A 15171-nucleotide genomic window follows, 5' to 3' on the forward strand; every position below is an offset into this window, starting at 1 on the left:
TATTGACTTGTATTTTTTCTAATTCTGATATATCCAAATTGCAGTTGCAAAAAAAGTTGTTATAAAAATAAATAAAAGCACACTACAGCTATGGTTGACAACCGTCTGCTGGAAAAACAGGCATAAAGTTTTTTTAAAATTATTATTATTTTTTAATAAACAAGCACATGAAACTTATTATTATTTTTTTGACTGGGGCTTCTGACATCTAGGTCATTTCAGCCCCCAACTAGGTCTATGTTCTCTTTACACTTTCAAACACTTCATTCATACAAATAAATACATTCATACACATAAATACATCCATACAGTACACTCATTCCGTTTGGTCAGTGGAGTACCTCCACCAACCTAGATTAACCGACTTAAACTAATCTAGATTGGGGTCGATGGAGTACTTTTATAAATATTCCGCCATCGACCCCGAACACACACTCTTACGCTATCTATGTTAGAGGGGCGATGATGATGTTATATTTCACCCTCACCCCTCGCCATTCACGCTAATAAATACATGCACTCAGACAAAACATAGACACACAACACATAAGACTATATACAATAAAAAAAAAACAATTTCCCCTAAAAAGCGGAACAGGGGACTCTGAAACTTGCTACCGTGCTCGAGAAAAAAAAAGACCTGTTAAATATAATATTAAGTGACATAAAACCATCTTTAATAATTAAAATATGAAATCAATTTTTTCCTGTAACTCCAGATTTCTTAACAAAGTTTACTAAATACGCCGCTGCTCTACCACTTGAGCTATCGTGACCTTGATCCACTCGGACATCAACTTCCTATCTCAACCCTCGAGAATCCAATCCGATTACACGACATTTGAAAAATGGCAAAAAGGAGGGAAAACTCATAAGGTGGGGTTGAGATAGGAAGTTGATGTCCGAGTGGATCGAGGTCACGATAGCTCAAGTGGTAGAGCAGCGGCGTATCTAGCCGAAGATCGTGGGTTCGAATCCTGCATTAACTTTTTTCATCTCAACTAAAAACCTTAATTGTAATGTATTAATTGGTCAAGTGGACCATGAAATTAGTGAATTTAAAATTTTACTAAGTTGAAACACTGAGAATTATTTAATGAGGCGATTGTATATTCTCTGTCCTAAGTGTCACAATCTGAATTCTGCCAGACCGGAAATTATGTTAAGAAATGGAAGGTATCTTCTCTGGCATTTTTATTGCTAAGTTGAGGCAGTTATCTCTTGTTGGGTTATAGTTGTGACGAAGCAACTCACATATAATTTTTAAAAAACCAGCATGCAAATGGACAGAGGAAATTCTGGCACCCACAGACATATTTAATAAATTCTTTTTAAAAAGTTAGTAAGTTGTTTTGCAACGATCCTGATTTCAACCCTTTAGCTCATCATCAGATTGAAGGATTTCTCCAACCACGACATGAATTGGAAAAGTGAACCCGCTGATACCTCTGCTAACGCGACGTTCCAATTAGCAGCTGGTTTTTTAATGGCGCTCAATTTGAACGTGCGAAAAGCGGAAATTATAACACAAATAAATATTATAATAGTAAATACTGTAAGAAATTAATTATAAGTTAGTGATTATAGATAAAAGATAAAAAATTAGAATGATACCTTAATATTATAAAATTATTATAACAAATAATAACAATTAAAATAATTACTTTAATTATTTGGACGTTTAATACTATTTATGTAAATATTTAAAATGGGAGGTAGATCAAAATCTGTTATATTATTAATGCATTTATCACCATGTTCAATTTTACATTTTTTTAATTTCAAATTTCTTAAACCAATCTAGTTCTCTCCCTTTGTTGAAACTGTGTAACACTGTTGTATTTAAGTTTGAATTGAATTTATGTTTTGTTTCTTTTAGATGGTCCTTAAATTCCGAAAATTTGCTCAATTTAGGCAAGTGTTCTTTTACTCTCGTTTTTATTTCTCTACCGCTTTGTCCAATATATTTAATATTACAATAGTGACAATTGAGTTGGTAAACCCCACTTTTTGCCAAGTTGTCTACTTTGTCTTTAGGTTTTGAGAGGATGTTTTTAAGTGAGCTTGTACTTCTAAAAGCTATTCTAAAACCTTGTTTAAAAATTTTACTACTTCACTATTTTTCCTTGCCCGCTTGACCAATTAATATCGTACAATTAATTAAGGTTTTAAGTTGAGATAAAAAGTCAGTGTCACGAGCGGGATTGGAACCCATGACCTTCGGCTTGATATGCCGCTACTCTACCACTTGAGCTATCTTTTTCTTTTGAAATGAAGGTTAAGGGAAAGTTGGTAGGTAAAAATTATGCCGAGATATTTATATTTTATTAATGGAATGCTTCAATGTATTTAGTGTAAACTGTTAAGCAGTTTTAAAAATATATAGTTTGTTAAATAGTATTTCAATAAATTATGATAAAAAGCAAGAAATACTTAATTCCTTTTGTATAAATCACATATTGTTTGTTGTAAATGTAACTGAAAGTTATTTGGTTCTCAGCTATCGACCAGGAATTCTTCTCTGGATGGTAAGGCCTCCTCACATTCGGTCTGATTTCCTTGGACAATAAAGTCAAACCAACTTAAGTGTATTTGTTATAGAGACAATCAGAACATGACCCATGGTTGAAATGGCAAAAATTCCAATAGTCCTACACAAATTGATAATAAGCGTAGCAAAGAAAACCAAGGTCACTAACAGTACTAAACCTTAAATGGATAAGACTTCAGTTCAAAGAAGAAATCCTATAATCGTAGTTCCAAGAAATTTTTCAGTCTAACCTACACAGAAAAAGTAAAGGGGTTGAGGTAAAGCCTAACTGCCAAAGAAAACATACAGGGTTCATATAATTTCATAATTGAAATACCCTCGTAAAAAGCAACACTTCCGCAACACTGGTACGTTGTGCGGGTTTAATCTATTCAACAGATTTCATGCTATACTTTGGAGAAAACCCCTTCCCATAAAAAATCTCTCTCTTTCTTTCTTTCTCTCTCTCTCTCTCTCTCTCTCTATATATNACAATTTTTTGTATATATATTTACACTGACAGGCAAAAAATTCCGCCCAATTGATGTTTTCATTTTCTCGATAAAAGAAAATTCTACCCTTAATTTTTTATCAATAAATATTTGTTGCTATGTTTTAAATTGGAAATATCAATTAGAGGTAAACACACTTTAGCGGTGGAGGAATGAACTGCATTCAAAAAGAACAATTAATAAAATCATGTATTATTTATACTGGAAATACTACTTACATGTATACATACGCCAAAACGTTTTGAATTTGGTTTTATCAGTTTCGACTGAAAATATAGACAAATATATACAATTTGTGCTTTATTTTATTTCATTTTTTTCCTTCAGTTTATTCATTTATAAACTTACACCTTCCTTAAAATTATTTTTAACTCGATCCTGTAATTTTCTGGCTTTCTTTCCACTCGATATCTTTAAACTATGTATATCTACTTCTTCTAATTCTCATATCGTGCAAAGGAATAAAGATAAGAAAAATATTTCTTTCATTAAATATAATATTAAAACTGACCTATGTAAACAACGGTACAAGTCCCATTTTCATAGTTAAGCTCTTCTTTGGTAGCTTCATATTCCTTACCATCCACTGTATAAACAGCGCGACATGGCATTCCAACTTTCCAAAACCTTTCATTCTAAAATAATATTTTAAACATGATTATTCAGAGATCATGAGATGTGGTCTGGTATGATGGAGGTTTCAGAAAAACATTTTCTTTATTGTGTCAATGTTTCGATCTTTATTGAGATCATCTTCAGGGTTCAAATTGTTTGTCTTCTGTGTAATAGTGCCATTCTTGCGTGTCGTGTTGAGAGTGCCCACGTTAATATTTACAAAAGATTCTATAAAGGGAAAAGAGGTGTAACTGCAGTTAAGTAAGGTAATAATTCGTTTATCATGAAAACCCTAAAATAAGTTGAAACAAAACTTAACCTATTTAAGCTAGCATCCCAAGCATTATTGAGCTGAGGCACAGGTCTAGAGGTATGGCTCTGGAAATGCTGAATGACAAAAATTGATATGCACTAGATAACTACTGAAAGGATGGGGATAAAGTTGAAAAATTAGCTTAGGTTAAGCACAATTGAATGCAACATGGCATGCTGTTTGCGATACTTCTGCCCATTTGATGGCATGAAGTGAGAAGCAGTCATTAAATCATAATTTGATGCAATTAAGAACCAAGACGCTTCCTGCCTAATATAAAAAATTTTTTATAAATTCACTTTGGTTTTGTACAAAAGAAGAAAGTTAATTGTTAAACAATTGTATATTTACTTACTATAAAAAATAACACGGTCAGGTTTATTGTTAAATTATCCAGAAATCGTGAGATGCGGTCTTGTGTGATGTAGGTTTCAGAAAAACATTTTCTTTATCGTGCCAACATTTTGATCATTATTGAGATCATCTTCAGGGCCTGGGATTTACAAACATTGTTTAAATTTAACAAATTATATGTGTAGGATGTGGAAAAAAGTGAATTTATACAATGCAAAATATATTTTTTATATTCAATCAAAGTATTTCTACTCACTCAAAGTGTTTGTTTTCTGTGTACACTTTGAGTGAGTAGAAATACTTTGTTTGAATATAAAAAATATATTTTGCATTGTATAAATTTACTTTTTTCCCACATCCTACATGTATTTGTTAAATTTAAACAATGTTTGTAAATCCCAGGCCCTGAAGATGATCTCAATAAAGATCGATATGTTGGCACAATAAAGAAAATGTTTTTCTGAAAACTACGTCACACCAAACCGCAACTCACAATGTCTGAATAATCATCGATTAACGGTCAATAATCACCACACATTTTAAAAATGTATAAACTGGCATATTTTTGGTTTGTTAATTTACCTCTGCAGAAGAAAAATGTTCATTTGTATGTTTTGAAGATGAGGATGAATTATTTACTGATTTTTCCTTTGCTTTTTAGGCTTGGATCTAGTTTTTCAAAATGATAAATTTGGGTTTTGTTATTTAAACATTTATTAAATTCAAAAGATACTTTTAAAAACTAACCCTTTCTTCTGATGCATTTATGGTCTTGGAGTAGGCTTTGATAAGCAGGGCATCATCTGAGACACCATCTCTGAATAAAGAAAAAATTTTAAGGTTGAAAGAAATCATGTATTCCATGGTAGTTTAATATATTTAGAGATGGATGTTTTGGGCTATAAATAACATCTTCAGCATTCCATGCATAGAATTTCAAGATATGAAATTATTAAAATTATAAATTTAAAAAAAAACTACAAATTCAAGGAAAATCGCGTTTTTATTATTATTAGATATTTTCAACCTGTAAAAGTGGTTGTGTTTTTAATGTTTTTACTATTAAAAGCATTTTGTCTAAATGAGCAAGAAATGCCCATGCCAAATTTTAAATTGTTCCATGGGCATGGGTGATATTTTATTGAATGACTCAAGTATTTTTTTTTAATCTTCATTGCAATGAATGCATTTCGAACTAACTACAATCCTCTTCAGATGTGATGAGTTTCTCCTTGTATTACAAACCGTATCAATTGAAGAGAGGTTATTGGAATTAGCCAAAATCATTTTAATAAAGAGAAAAAATACTTAAGTTCTTCAATAAATTAAAATAAAATACCAACTGCCATGGATGAACTGGAATCAGTAAAGAAAAGGAACCTAGAAGTTTCAATTATTATTATAAAATTAGGTCTCTCAAGAACTGGTATTGAAGTGCATACATACGCGAAACATTTGGATTCTGTGAGTTTGATAGAAGGATTTTTTAAATTTTATTTTTAAAAACTTGTTTTCAGTGCATATGTTAACTTAACACTAATTCTAACGATTAATTAAGGATTTTAGTTGAGATAAAAAAGTCAATGGCACGAGCGGGTTTCGATCCCACGATCTTCGGCTTGATACGCCGCTGCTCTACCGCTTGAACTATCGTGACCTCGATCCACTCTCCAAGTCAAAATGGCACATTAAACAAATATGTCTTATTACTTTATTAGCATGAAAGAAATCAGTACTGAGTACGCTCACAGCATTTTTAAAACTTCAAAATCTAGTAAATCTAGTTTATTTTCTGTACGGGTTAGAATTGACACCATCTGTTGGAACTACAAATAATATTATAAATGTTTTAAAATACATCAAAGAACAATAAAAAAAAGGAGAATGTCCTAGCCAATTCATTGTGATAATCCCTTCAAACTCCAAAGAAAGGGTGACAATTTTAGCTCTATGTGGCTGAGCATTATAAAAATAAATGATCGATATTTAATATATCAAAAAACAGAAATATCGCGCCAAAACTGAAAATGCATTTCAAGCAATTCCAGCACCAAGTTTGAACATTCAAACCAAATATTTGTACCAATTGCAAAACTGTAAAAATATAAAAATCCAGTTGGATATAAGATAGCGGTAGCAAGAATAGAGAAACATTCCAGCTTGGCTGGATTCAATATAATATTTGTATCCAGAGGGTAAAATATTCCTTTTCTGGCTTTGACTTAAGTAAATCAGTCAATTCGTTATAATTTTGCATGATTAAAATTTAAAAAAAAAAATTACATCACACGCAAAATATGTACTTATGATATTAAATTCGATCATGATTATCTACACATATGCCTACAATATGGGATATTTTTAGCATAAGAATGGTGGGATTTGTATTGGGTTTATTGCTGAGTGCTGATGCAGATCCGTGGACTAAAATTTTAGATATGCACACTGGATCCATTGTTATCCCAGACCACTTAGCCAATTTGGAATCAATTGAAAATTTCTGATCTACAACAAAGATAAAAAGAATAAAAAAACAGTTCAAAACATTCTACTCAAAGGATTAGCTCTTCTTCTGCCTCCTACAGCTAATAATTAAATTTTGTTTAGATATATTTTTAAAATGGTAATACATTATTAATCCTAAATGTTGAGCTTAAGTACTTAAAATAAATTCTCTCTTATAAAGGAAAACAAAAATTAATTATAAGATTTCATAATTAGTTTATATTAAAATAAGAAAACAATTTTTACTGCTTGATAAGAGTAGTTTTCAGATATTTAATTATAAATAATGTATATAATTGTATTGTTGTTAAAACTGAATTTCTTGTTAAGCATAATATTTTAAACATTTTATTTCTGTTATTTCCAAAATGTTAAGAGGGTTTAAGTGTTCTGTTAAATATTGACGAGTATGTACAATACCATATACTAGAAATGTCACCAACTGAGGCGCCTTTGCTCCTATCTGTGTCCAATTTTTGAAGTGCTTGAGCACTATTTTTCCCTAAACTTTCAGGCTCAGGGTAAACGTTAAATCTATTGATCCATTTACGTTTTAGTTGTCAATTGACCCAGTTACTTCTTTCAATTAATTATTCTTTTTATTTTTGTTATTTCAACCAAAACCTGACATAAAAAGAATAATTAGTTAAATCTAACGTTTTCTTTGTGACATCAAAATTTTCCTCTTTGGATTGTAAATATGCCAATAACAATTCAGCTACTTTATTAATGAGATTCTTGTTTATTTCTTAAGCCTTCTATAGTGCTTATTAAACCATATTCTTATAAACTAAATTGTGTTTTATTATTGTTTTCTTTGAATTTTCTTTAATTCTAACATAATTTTCAATTTTTCCTCACTGAGCTTGGTCTGCATAACATTGAAAAGAAGATACATTTTACTAAGAAAATTTCTCATTCTGAAATTCTTCATTTAATGCAACAAGTTAAAACCATAGCATTTCTGATATTTCCAAAATGTTTATATTGGTATATTATAAAACATTGTTATTTTCCATTGTTACCTATGTTCATGTATCAAAGAAAGTCAAATGCAAAAAATCCATGTAGCCTTTTTACTAAATTATACTAATTTTTGATAATAAAATCCTTTAATTATATTAATTATTATAATTATCTCACATTGAGAGTTGAAAAATAGGAATTAATTCACTCGGCATGAAATAAAAACACTATTGAATTTATTATAACAAATTTAACATTTTTTAACAATATCAGAATATAAATTACAAACATACTAAAACATTTTATGTACTCATGGATATAAAAGCAATAAAAACATATTTTTCATCATTTGCTGTACATGCAGTGAAAATCTAAGATATATATTTGTCCATGCATGAAAAATACTTCTAATACAAACCATTCTTAAAAACATGCATGCATTAAAAATATTTTCAGTTTTAATTTTAAAAGTAATAAATCAATACAATTTTTTGTAGAAGAAAAATTAAAATTATGCAGTTAAAAAATAGTTTTTATTTATTTTTTATTTATTTATTATTTATTTATTTTAATACCTGTTTTACAGAATTATTTTTCCATTCTCCTTCTTACAATAATTCATTGCTTTTAGTCCAAAAAATGTTGTTTATTGTGATTGAGAAATGACATGAAATCAGTAGAATAAATTATTTTTAAAATTAGTAAAGACATTAAGTTCACTAATTTCGTGGTCCGCTTGACCAATTAATATATTACAATTAATTAACTGTTTGAATTTTCCCTCCTTTTTGCCATTTTTCATTAAATTAGTGAACTTAATGATTTAAAATGAAGTATACTTCACTAAAGCTCTCCATGGCCATTTCATTTGTCGTCGAGAATCTAATCCGATTACACGACATTTGAAAAATGGCAAAAAGGATTGAAAATTCGAAAGGTGGGGTTGTGATGGGAAGTAAGTGTCCGAGTGGATCGAGGTCACGATAGCTCAAGTGGTAGAGCAGCAGCGTATCTAGCCGAAGATTGTGGGTTCGTATCCCGCTCGTGCCATTGACTTTTTATCTCAACTAAAAACCTTAATTATTATTATTAAGTTAGCATTGCATACACTAAAAATAACTTACAATTTTTTTTTTTTTACAAAAGATTATCGATTTATTTTTTGTAGCAAACTTCTTTCTTTTATCCTCAGCGACCTTCTAGGTCCAATCCCTTTTTAGATAATGAGTTCATAAATTAACAGAAAAAAAAGTAAATTGTATATTGAATATGTAATAATACCTTTTTCTTTATCTGAAGAACAACAGTTATTTTCCAATCTGAAAAACAAATTTGGAGAGTAAACAAATTTAAACAGTGTGTTTGATGAGAAACAAGTGTGTCTGTAATTTAATACTGTCACAATTAAAATCATTATTCTGAACCAGAACAGGGTCACTTATTGGGTACAAGTGGTTTTTGAGTTATTCAAATGCGTTTTGGCATTGTGCCATCTTCAGTGAGGAACTCCACTGAAGAAGAAGCTGAGGAAGGTTCTTATGGTGCAATGCCGAAACGGTGGACCCTGTGTAACAAGCAGCCAAAACCCATCATCAACTATAATCATTATGTCACAATTATGCATGCATTTATTGTTTAATAAAAAGATTAAACTAGATAATACAATGATTTTATCACCTCCATCAAGGCTCTGTAAACTTTATTAATTAATATATAATATGAAATAATCATTTAGTAAAAAAGAATTTATATGAAGGATTCTATTACAAAACGCAGGAAATTGTTCATTCAGCCCTTTTTTACAAATAAAACTTATCAATGTCATTTAACAAATATTGGTTACAACTTCATATGAAAAATCAGGGATAAAGGAAATTTGAAAAAATTACATAAAATTACATAAAAAACAAGCTTATGAGAAATATATCCCCTTCATCAAGACTTTGGAACTATTTCTAATGAGATACACAACAGGTGGTCAATCTCGTCCATTATGCTAAGATAAACTCGTAAATTCATTTTGATTGAAGCCATATATTTTTTAAATTTGCCTTAGCCCTGATTTTTTTTAAATATCTTGATATAAAGGTTGATATCAATCGCTTCATGATATATTCATTATTACCGTTATGTTCATTAGATTTAAGAGTTAGCAGTACTTACGATTCTTCAACAGCAGTATAGTTACTATTTCTTTTGCTTGATTGGCACCTAAACAAGTAAAAAATTTAACAAACTTAAAAACATATATATATACTGTGCATCACTTACTTTTTTGGTGAATACACTTGTGACTTTTTCTTCTTGGTTCTAATTAAAAGAACAAAAATTCTATTATTTTGTTTGTTTTTAACTTTAACTACATCATTGACATTTAGTTAACCTTTTGTTTTTTGTCTCAGTTGCTTCTTCAAAAATTGAAGACGCCTCTTCCTTTATTAATTTTAAAGAGTTAACAGTAGCAATGTTTTGTTCAGGACTTGGTTCGAAAGTAATGGACTTTTTTTTAGAGGATTTTAAATTCTGTGAGAAATCTGTTCTTTTGCCACTGTTTTCACAATTATTATTATCTGATGTGGAATACTGCCTCTATCAATGTCAATTTAAATTAAAAATTGCGCTATAAATATGAAACAGTGAACACAACTTACTATGGTCGATTGGAACTGATTGGAACTTCTCAAAAAATAACCTTTATCAAAGAATTTTCCACCTTGAGTTCGCCTAGACTGGATAATTAACATGCATATTAACAAATTGTGAAAAATTGTCGTGAGATCTCCAAGTTTGATCCTGATCTGCTTATGCTCAATGGCAAAATATTGCATCTGACGGACAAAACCAGTGAGAATAGGCAGGCGAGGAGTTTGGAACTGTAAAGTTACAACATTTAAAATTTGTCTGTTAGGTCTTACTTACTATTTTGGGAGATTTAATTTCAGCAATAGGACTGAGGGTAGCTTGTTGTCTAGAATGCAATTTAACCACTTGGCTATCTATAAATGTTTGATCATTACCACAAATATAATTCTCAAACCATATTAGTGAATATATTTTTAACAATCATACTTTTCTTTCTGGCATACAATTCTTGAGGATTAGACTTAAATGGTTTACCAGTCGCTGAAGGGTTAAAGGGCATCTGACTTTCAGGCTTTGTTACCATATCTGTAATTTATTTTAAATAATTATTTCCTTTTAATTTTTAATTGGCTTCTTTTTACTCACTTAATTGACTTCTTAAATTTCCTATTGATGAAATATCTTCTGATAAAGAAAAAATGCATTTATTATACATATTTTAAAACAAATGAAAGTAAATTAATAAGGATGAAAATTTTTACCAAACTTTTTAAAGTGCTCTGCAAAATATTGATAACTTTGTTGCAGATTCACAGAAATGTCTCCGTCTGAGGTGAGAGTTTTGTTCAGATCTGTGAGCAGGTTTTGAAATATCTGCTTGAGCTCATTGTACAGTGAAATTATGAAGATCAGTGTAAACATTAAATCTATCATTTCCTTTGTCATATTGAAATTTTTCTTTTGGGCTCGTGAAAGCGCCAATTCCTGTTGAGCTACTTTATTGGTAAGCTTTTTGTTCATTTCGAGCCACTTCTGGTGTGCTTGTTAAATCAAATAGTTATAAATTAAATTGGGTTTTATCATTGCTTTCTTTAAATTTACCTTCTAAATTTCCAAAATGGTGAATCATTATTCTCACCCCTTTTTCACTGGTTATGGCCTGCATAATGAAGAAAAATACATTTATCTACACATTTGAAAATGTGAGTAGATGATATATATTCCAGAAGAATATTTATCAGTTAAAACATTCTCCTTTGACCAAAATCTTCATAATTTTAACATTTTAAACTTACTTTTTGTGAAGTCAATATTTTCTTTGAAATTTAATATAGGATAAGAGCCTGTGCACTGTTAAAAACCAATTGAGAATAAAATCTTTCTAACATTATTGTCATAACGTGCCTGTGGCAGGATTACTGTTTGGACTTTGAGCTTGTTGTGTCAGTGCCAAACAGTCACAATGTTTAGTAGCAAAACCATATTTATAAGATTTAAAAAAAATTATAATGGATATTCACAAAGATAATATCATCAACTCAATCAATTCTTTGTTTGAAATTTTTCCTGAGTTACTCAAGTATTGATATCTTGAGGCTGACATGAATCCACAGAACTAAATTCACCAACTTCCATGAATTTTCTTTTCCATGAATTATTCCATAAAATGATGAGATAGTTATTGTAAGCTACTCAAAATTGATGTATAACTGCAACACGAAGGGCATTGGTGGTCACTAAAACAGCTACAATGGAGAGACCAGCCTCAAGTAAATTAGACACAATCAAAGGCTAGGTCACAACTAAAATAAAGACAATTAATTCATTTTTTCATCATTGTTAAAAAGTTACTTGATGGTGATGACAGATGGATGCGAGGAAACAGTATTTTTGCTCCTCAGAAACTGCACCTTCCGGCTTATTCCTTCCTCCTTAGTTCAGTGCTTACGACTCAATCCTTCTCAAAAGTATTAGGCCATTTTAAAAGTTACTTAAGTTAAGCATAAAAAATATACTGGAGTAAATTCATGATAAATATTAAAATCATAATTGAATTTATAAGAAGCTAAGACAGACAACAACAAGGTTTTTTTTTCTTTTTTTTTCTTTCTCTGGCCTTGTACTAGTGTACATCTAGCCACTTTCATTACTTGGTGCTGACAGCCGCCGGAGGCCGACCCCCGCCGAGATAGCACGGCCCCCGAGGCCACCCAGGTAGGACATCCATCCGGGCTCCCTGCTTAAAACTGGGTCTTACTACCCTCTTCTCTTACAACGGGCTGCTCCCGATGGCGTGTATAAAAACCTTACATGGTACGGTGTACCCTTGGAAAAGTCCACCCCCATTCCGGGGCAAAACACGCCCAGAGAGACCCGGGACGTCCCCCCCCACCGGCCCCCCGGCCGCACCATCCCTGCAGGGCCCACCCCTGCCGCCACCAACATCAAGCATATTTAATTACTTATATATCTATTTCATTTTGTGATATGAATTTGTAGATGGAGTCGAGCACTTCAATGTATTTCGTGTTGGCTAATATTACATTTACCGAATTAGGGAGAGGGATTTTGTATTTCTTGAGAACCTCAAAAATATGTTCTCTTCCGGAAGATTTCAACGGGCATGCTAGTAGGATGTGGTTTCCATCCGCTGTTGAATTATCGTCGCACAGGCATTTGTTGGTTGGTAGAATCCCTATTTTATGAAGATGTGCTGGGAGTCTATTGTGATTGAATCTCAATCTACATATCGTAGTGAAGAATTTTCTATTTCTTTTCACATTTGAGAACCACGATTTGGTCTGTAAGCATGGTAGAACCAGTAGAAACCATAGGCCTTTATTTTGGGATGATAGCCCGTATTTGCTTTGCCATTTCTTGCGCAATAAGGATCTGGTATGCGATATAATGTCCGAGGCTGCAATTTCTTTTATGGGGATTCTGGCCAGCGCTGCCTCTTTCGCCAGTATATCCACTCGATTGTTATCTTTGTTCCTAAGGTGACCTTTAACCCATAGCAAGTGGATAGCTATGTGACTTGCAGAAGATAGCATAATGCTTTTGATCTCTATGATAATGGGATCTTCGGGGGTATCCGTTTTCTTTAAAGCCGTCAGAACACTAAGGCTATCCGAGAAAATTACCACGTTTGATAGTTTTAACTTTACAATGTAGTTTATAGCTTCCCTTATCACTAGAGCTTCGGCGGCATATATCGTACAAAATGATGGGAGAACAACAGGGTTGATTTCCATTAAACTACCTCTCTTTCTAATAATAATTAACTGAAGATCAATAAAAGTAGATTCAATGAACTTAGCCTGTAAAGGTTTTTCCACGACATCATTCCTCTTTTTAATATTTCATTCTAAATTCAATGGAAATGAAAATAATTTTCTTTGGCAATCAATGAAAATCAATGTTTTTTTGTTGGTTACTTTGTTTAATAATAAACATTGCAGGAAAGACAACTTTGTTTATGTTATTAATATTATTGGCAATGATTTACAAAGTTCCTAAATCACATTTTCTACTACTATTAACCTAATGCCATTAAATGCCTTTTACTTGCCTAATCAATATGAGGAAAAAAACTATTTTTGAAAGTCGTATAAAATTTAAGTGCCAATACCAAAACACAGTACTCCAGCCAATATGTTAATTATTCTTCAAGGTAGACAAATTGGAGCTCTTATTTTAACTATGCAAACTTTTTCACTTTTCAATATTCATATTCCAAGCCAATTATTTTATTGTTTTTCATTTCACCAGCATTAAAAAAAGAAGATAAATTTAACAATTAAACTGTAAAAGAGAATCAATTCATCTCAAAACAAGTCTGGACAATAAAAACAAAGTATTTGTATTTAATAATTAAATTCACTAATTTCGTGGTCCACTTGACCAATTAATATATATTACAATTAATTAAGGTTTTTAATTGAGATAAAAAAGTCAATGGCACAAGTGGGATTCGAACCCACGATCTTTGGCTAGATACGCCACTGCTCTACCACTTGAGCTATTGTGACCTCGATCCACTTGGACATCAACTTTGTTTGTTTTTATGTCGTTTCTATTCTGTTTTGTTTTAACAAAGGCTGATGATATATTGCCTTTCGAGATTGTGGAGTGTACCAAGAAGTGATGGACATCTTTTGAGGTTATCCCATAAATGTGCTTGAACTCGAGTTCAAGTCGAGAGAACGGGCTGGGCAGGCTAAGACCCTGAGGTTATCCCATAAATGTGCAATGGAGTNAAAGTTGATGTCCAAGTGGATCGAGGTCATGATAGCTCAAGTGGTAGAGCAGCGGCGTATCAAGCCGAAGATCGTGGGTTCGAATCCCACTCGTGCCATTGACTTTTTTATCTCAACTAAAAACCTTAATTAATTATAATATACTAATTGGTCAAGTGGACCATGAAATTAGTGAATTTAATAAAAACACACCTTTTCTTTTGAAACTGCAGTTTCAAGGCTGATAGGCTATGATGCTCACAAGGTGAGTGAAAGGTGTCTTCCAAAAATACAGAAAATCTGCTGGAACTAAAAGCTTTTTTAATTTACCTAAACAATAATATATAATGGGGTTCCATCACAAAGAAGTGCAAACTGTAAAAGAAATACAATTTTGAAAAACCTTTACCCCAATTTTTCCACAAAAACAAATTTAAATATTGTTATTGAAATGTTATTATAATTAATAATTAATTTTATTATTATGGTCATTGATATGTACCTAATTTTACTGCAGAGCGTATAAGATTACTATATGTTATTAATATAGATAGG

At 31.4% G+C, this 15171-nt stretch overlaps 1 protein-coding gene and 1 long non-coding RNA gene across 4 annotated transcripts; both read right to left on the minus strand.

Moving 5' to 3' along the window:
* Positions 1-3183: 3183 nt before the first annotated feature.
* Positions 3184-3442, minus strand: LOC112128155. The gene is made up of 3 exons (XR_002910881.1): positions 3391-3442; positions 3273-3308; positions 3184-3199 (listed from the first exon to the last, which is right to left on the minus strand). It is a non-coding gene; the product is annotated as an uncharacterized LOC112128155 (long non-coding RNA).
* A 5402-nt stretch (positions 3443-8844) lies between these two features.
* LOC106666529 lies at positions 8845-11778 on the minus strand. Of its 3 annotated transcripts, none has more exons than XM_014393801.1 (13): positions 11674-11778; positions 11480-11537; positions 11140-11418; positions 11024-11059; positions 10865-10963; positions 10715-10791; positions 10447-10623; positions 10179-10384; positions 10067-10105; positions 9959-10006; positions 9077-9114; positions 8920-9007; positions 8845-8870 (listed from the first exon to the last, which is right to left on the minus strand). In XM_014393801.1, the coding sequence occupies exons 2-12, from the start codon at positions 11505-11507 to the stop codon at positions 8943-8945; spliced, it is 1092 nt and encodes a 363-aa protein (XP_014249287.1). In that variant the 5' UTR covers positions 11508-11537; positions 11674-11778; the 3' UTR covers positions 8845-8870; positions 8920-8942. The 3 variants fall into 3 exon arrangements, with proteins under 3 accessions (XP_014249287.1, XP_014249286.1, XP_014249288.1); XM_014393800.1 differs by having other exon boundaries at positions 11024-11062; positions 11674-11777; XM_014393802.2 differs by having other exon boundaries at positions 10447-10524; positions 11024-11062; positions 11674-11775.
* Between the last annotated feature and the right edge of the window lie 3393 nt (positions 11779-15171).

The sequence above is a fragment of the Cimex lectularius genome, unplaced genomic scaffold (assembly GCF_000648675.2).
Source record: "Cimex lectularius strain Harlan isolate CLEC.00 unplaced genomic scaffold, Clec_2.1 scaffold363, whole genome shotgun sequence".
Taxonomy (NCBI): domain Eukaryota; kingdom Metazoa; phylum Arthropoda; class Insecta; order Hemiptera; family Cimicidae; genus Cimex; species Cimex lectularius.

Excerpts from the sequence above, each read along its gene's own strand:
- LOC106666529 (XM_014393800.1), bottom strand. The coding sequence starts at position 11,507 with ATGATTCACCATTTTGGAAATTTAGAAG. Across the intron at positions 10,624-10,714 it reads AAATTAAATCTCCCAAAATA|ATGCAATATTTTGCCATTGA; the intron begins GTAAGTAAGACC and ends TTTGTCCGTCAG. Across the intron at positions 10,385-10,446 it reads ATCAGTTCCAATCGACCATA|AGGCAGTATTCCACATCAGA; the intron begins GTAAGTTGTGTT and ends TGACATTGATAG.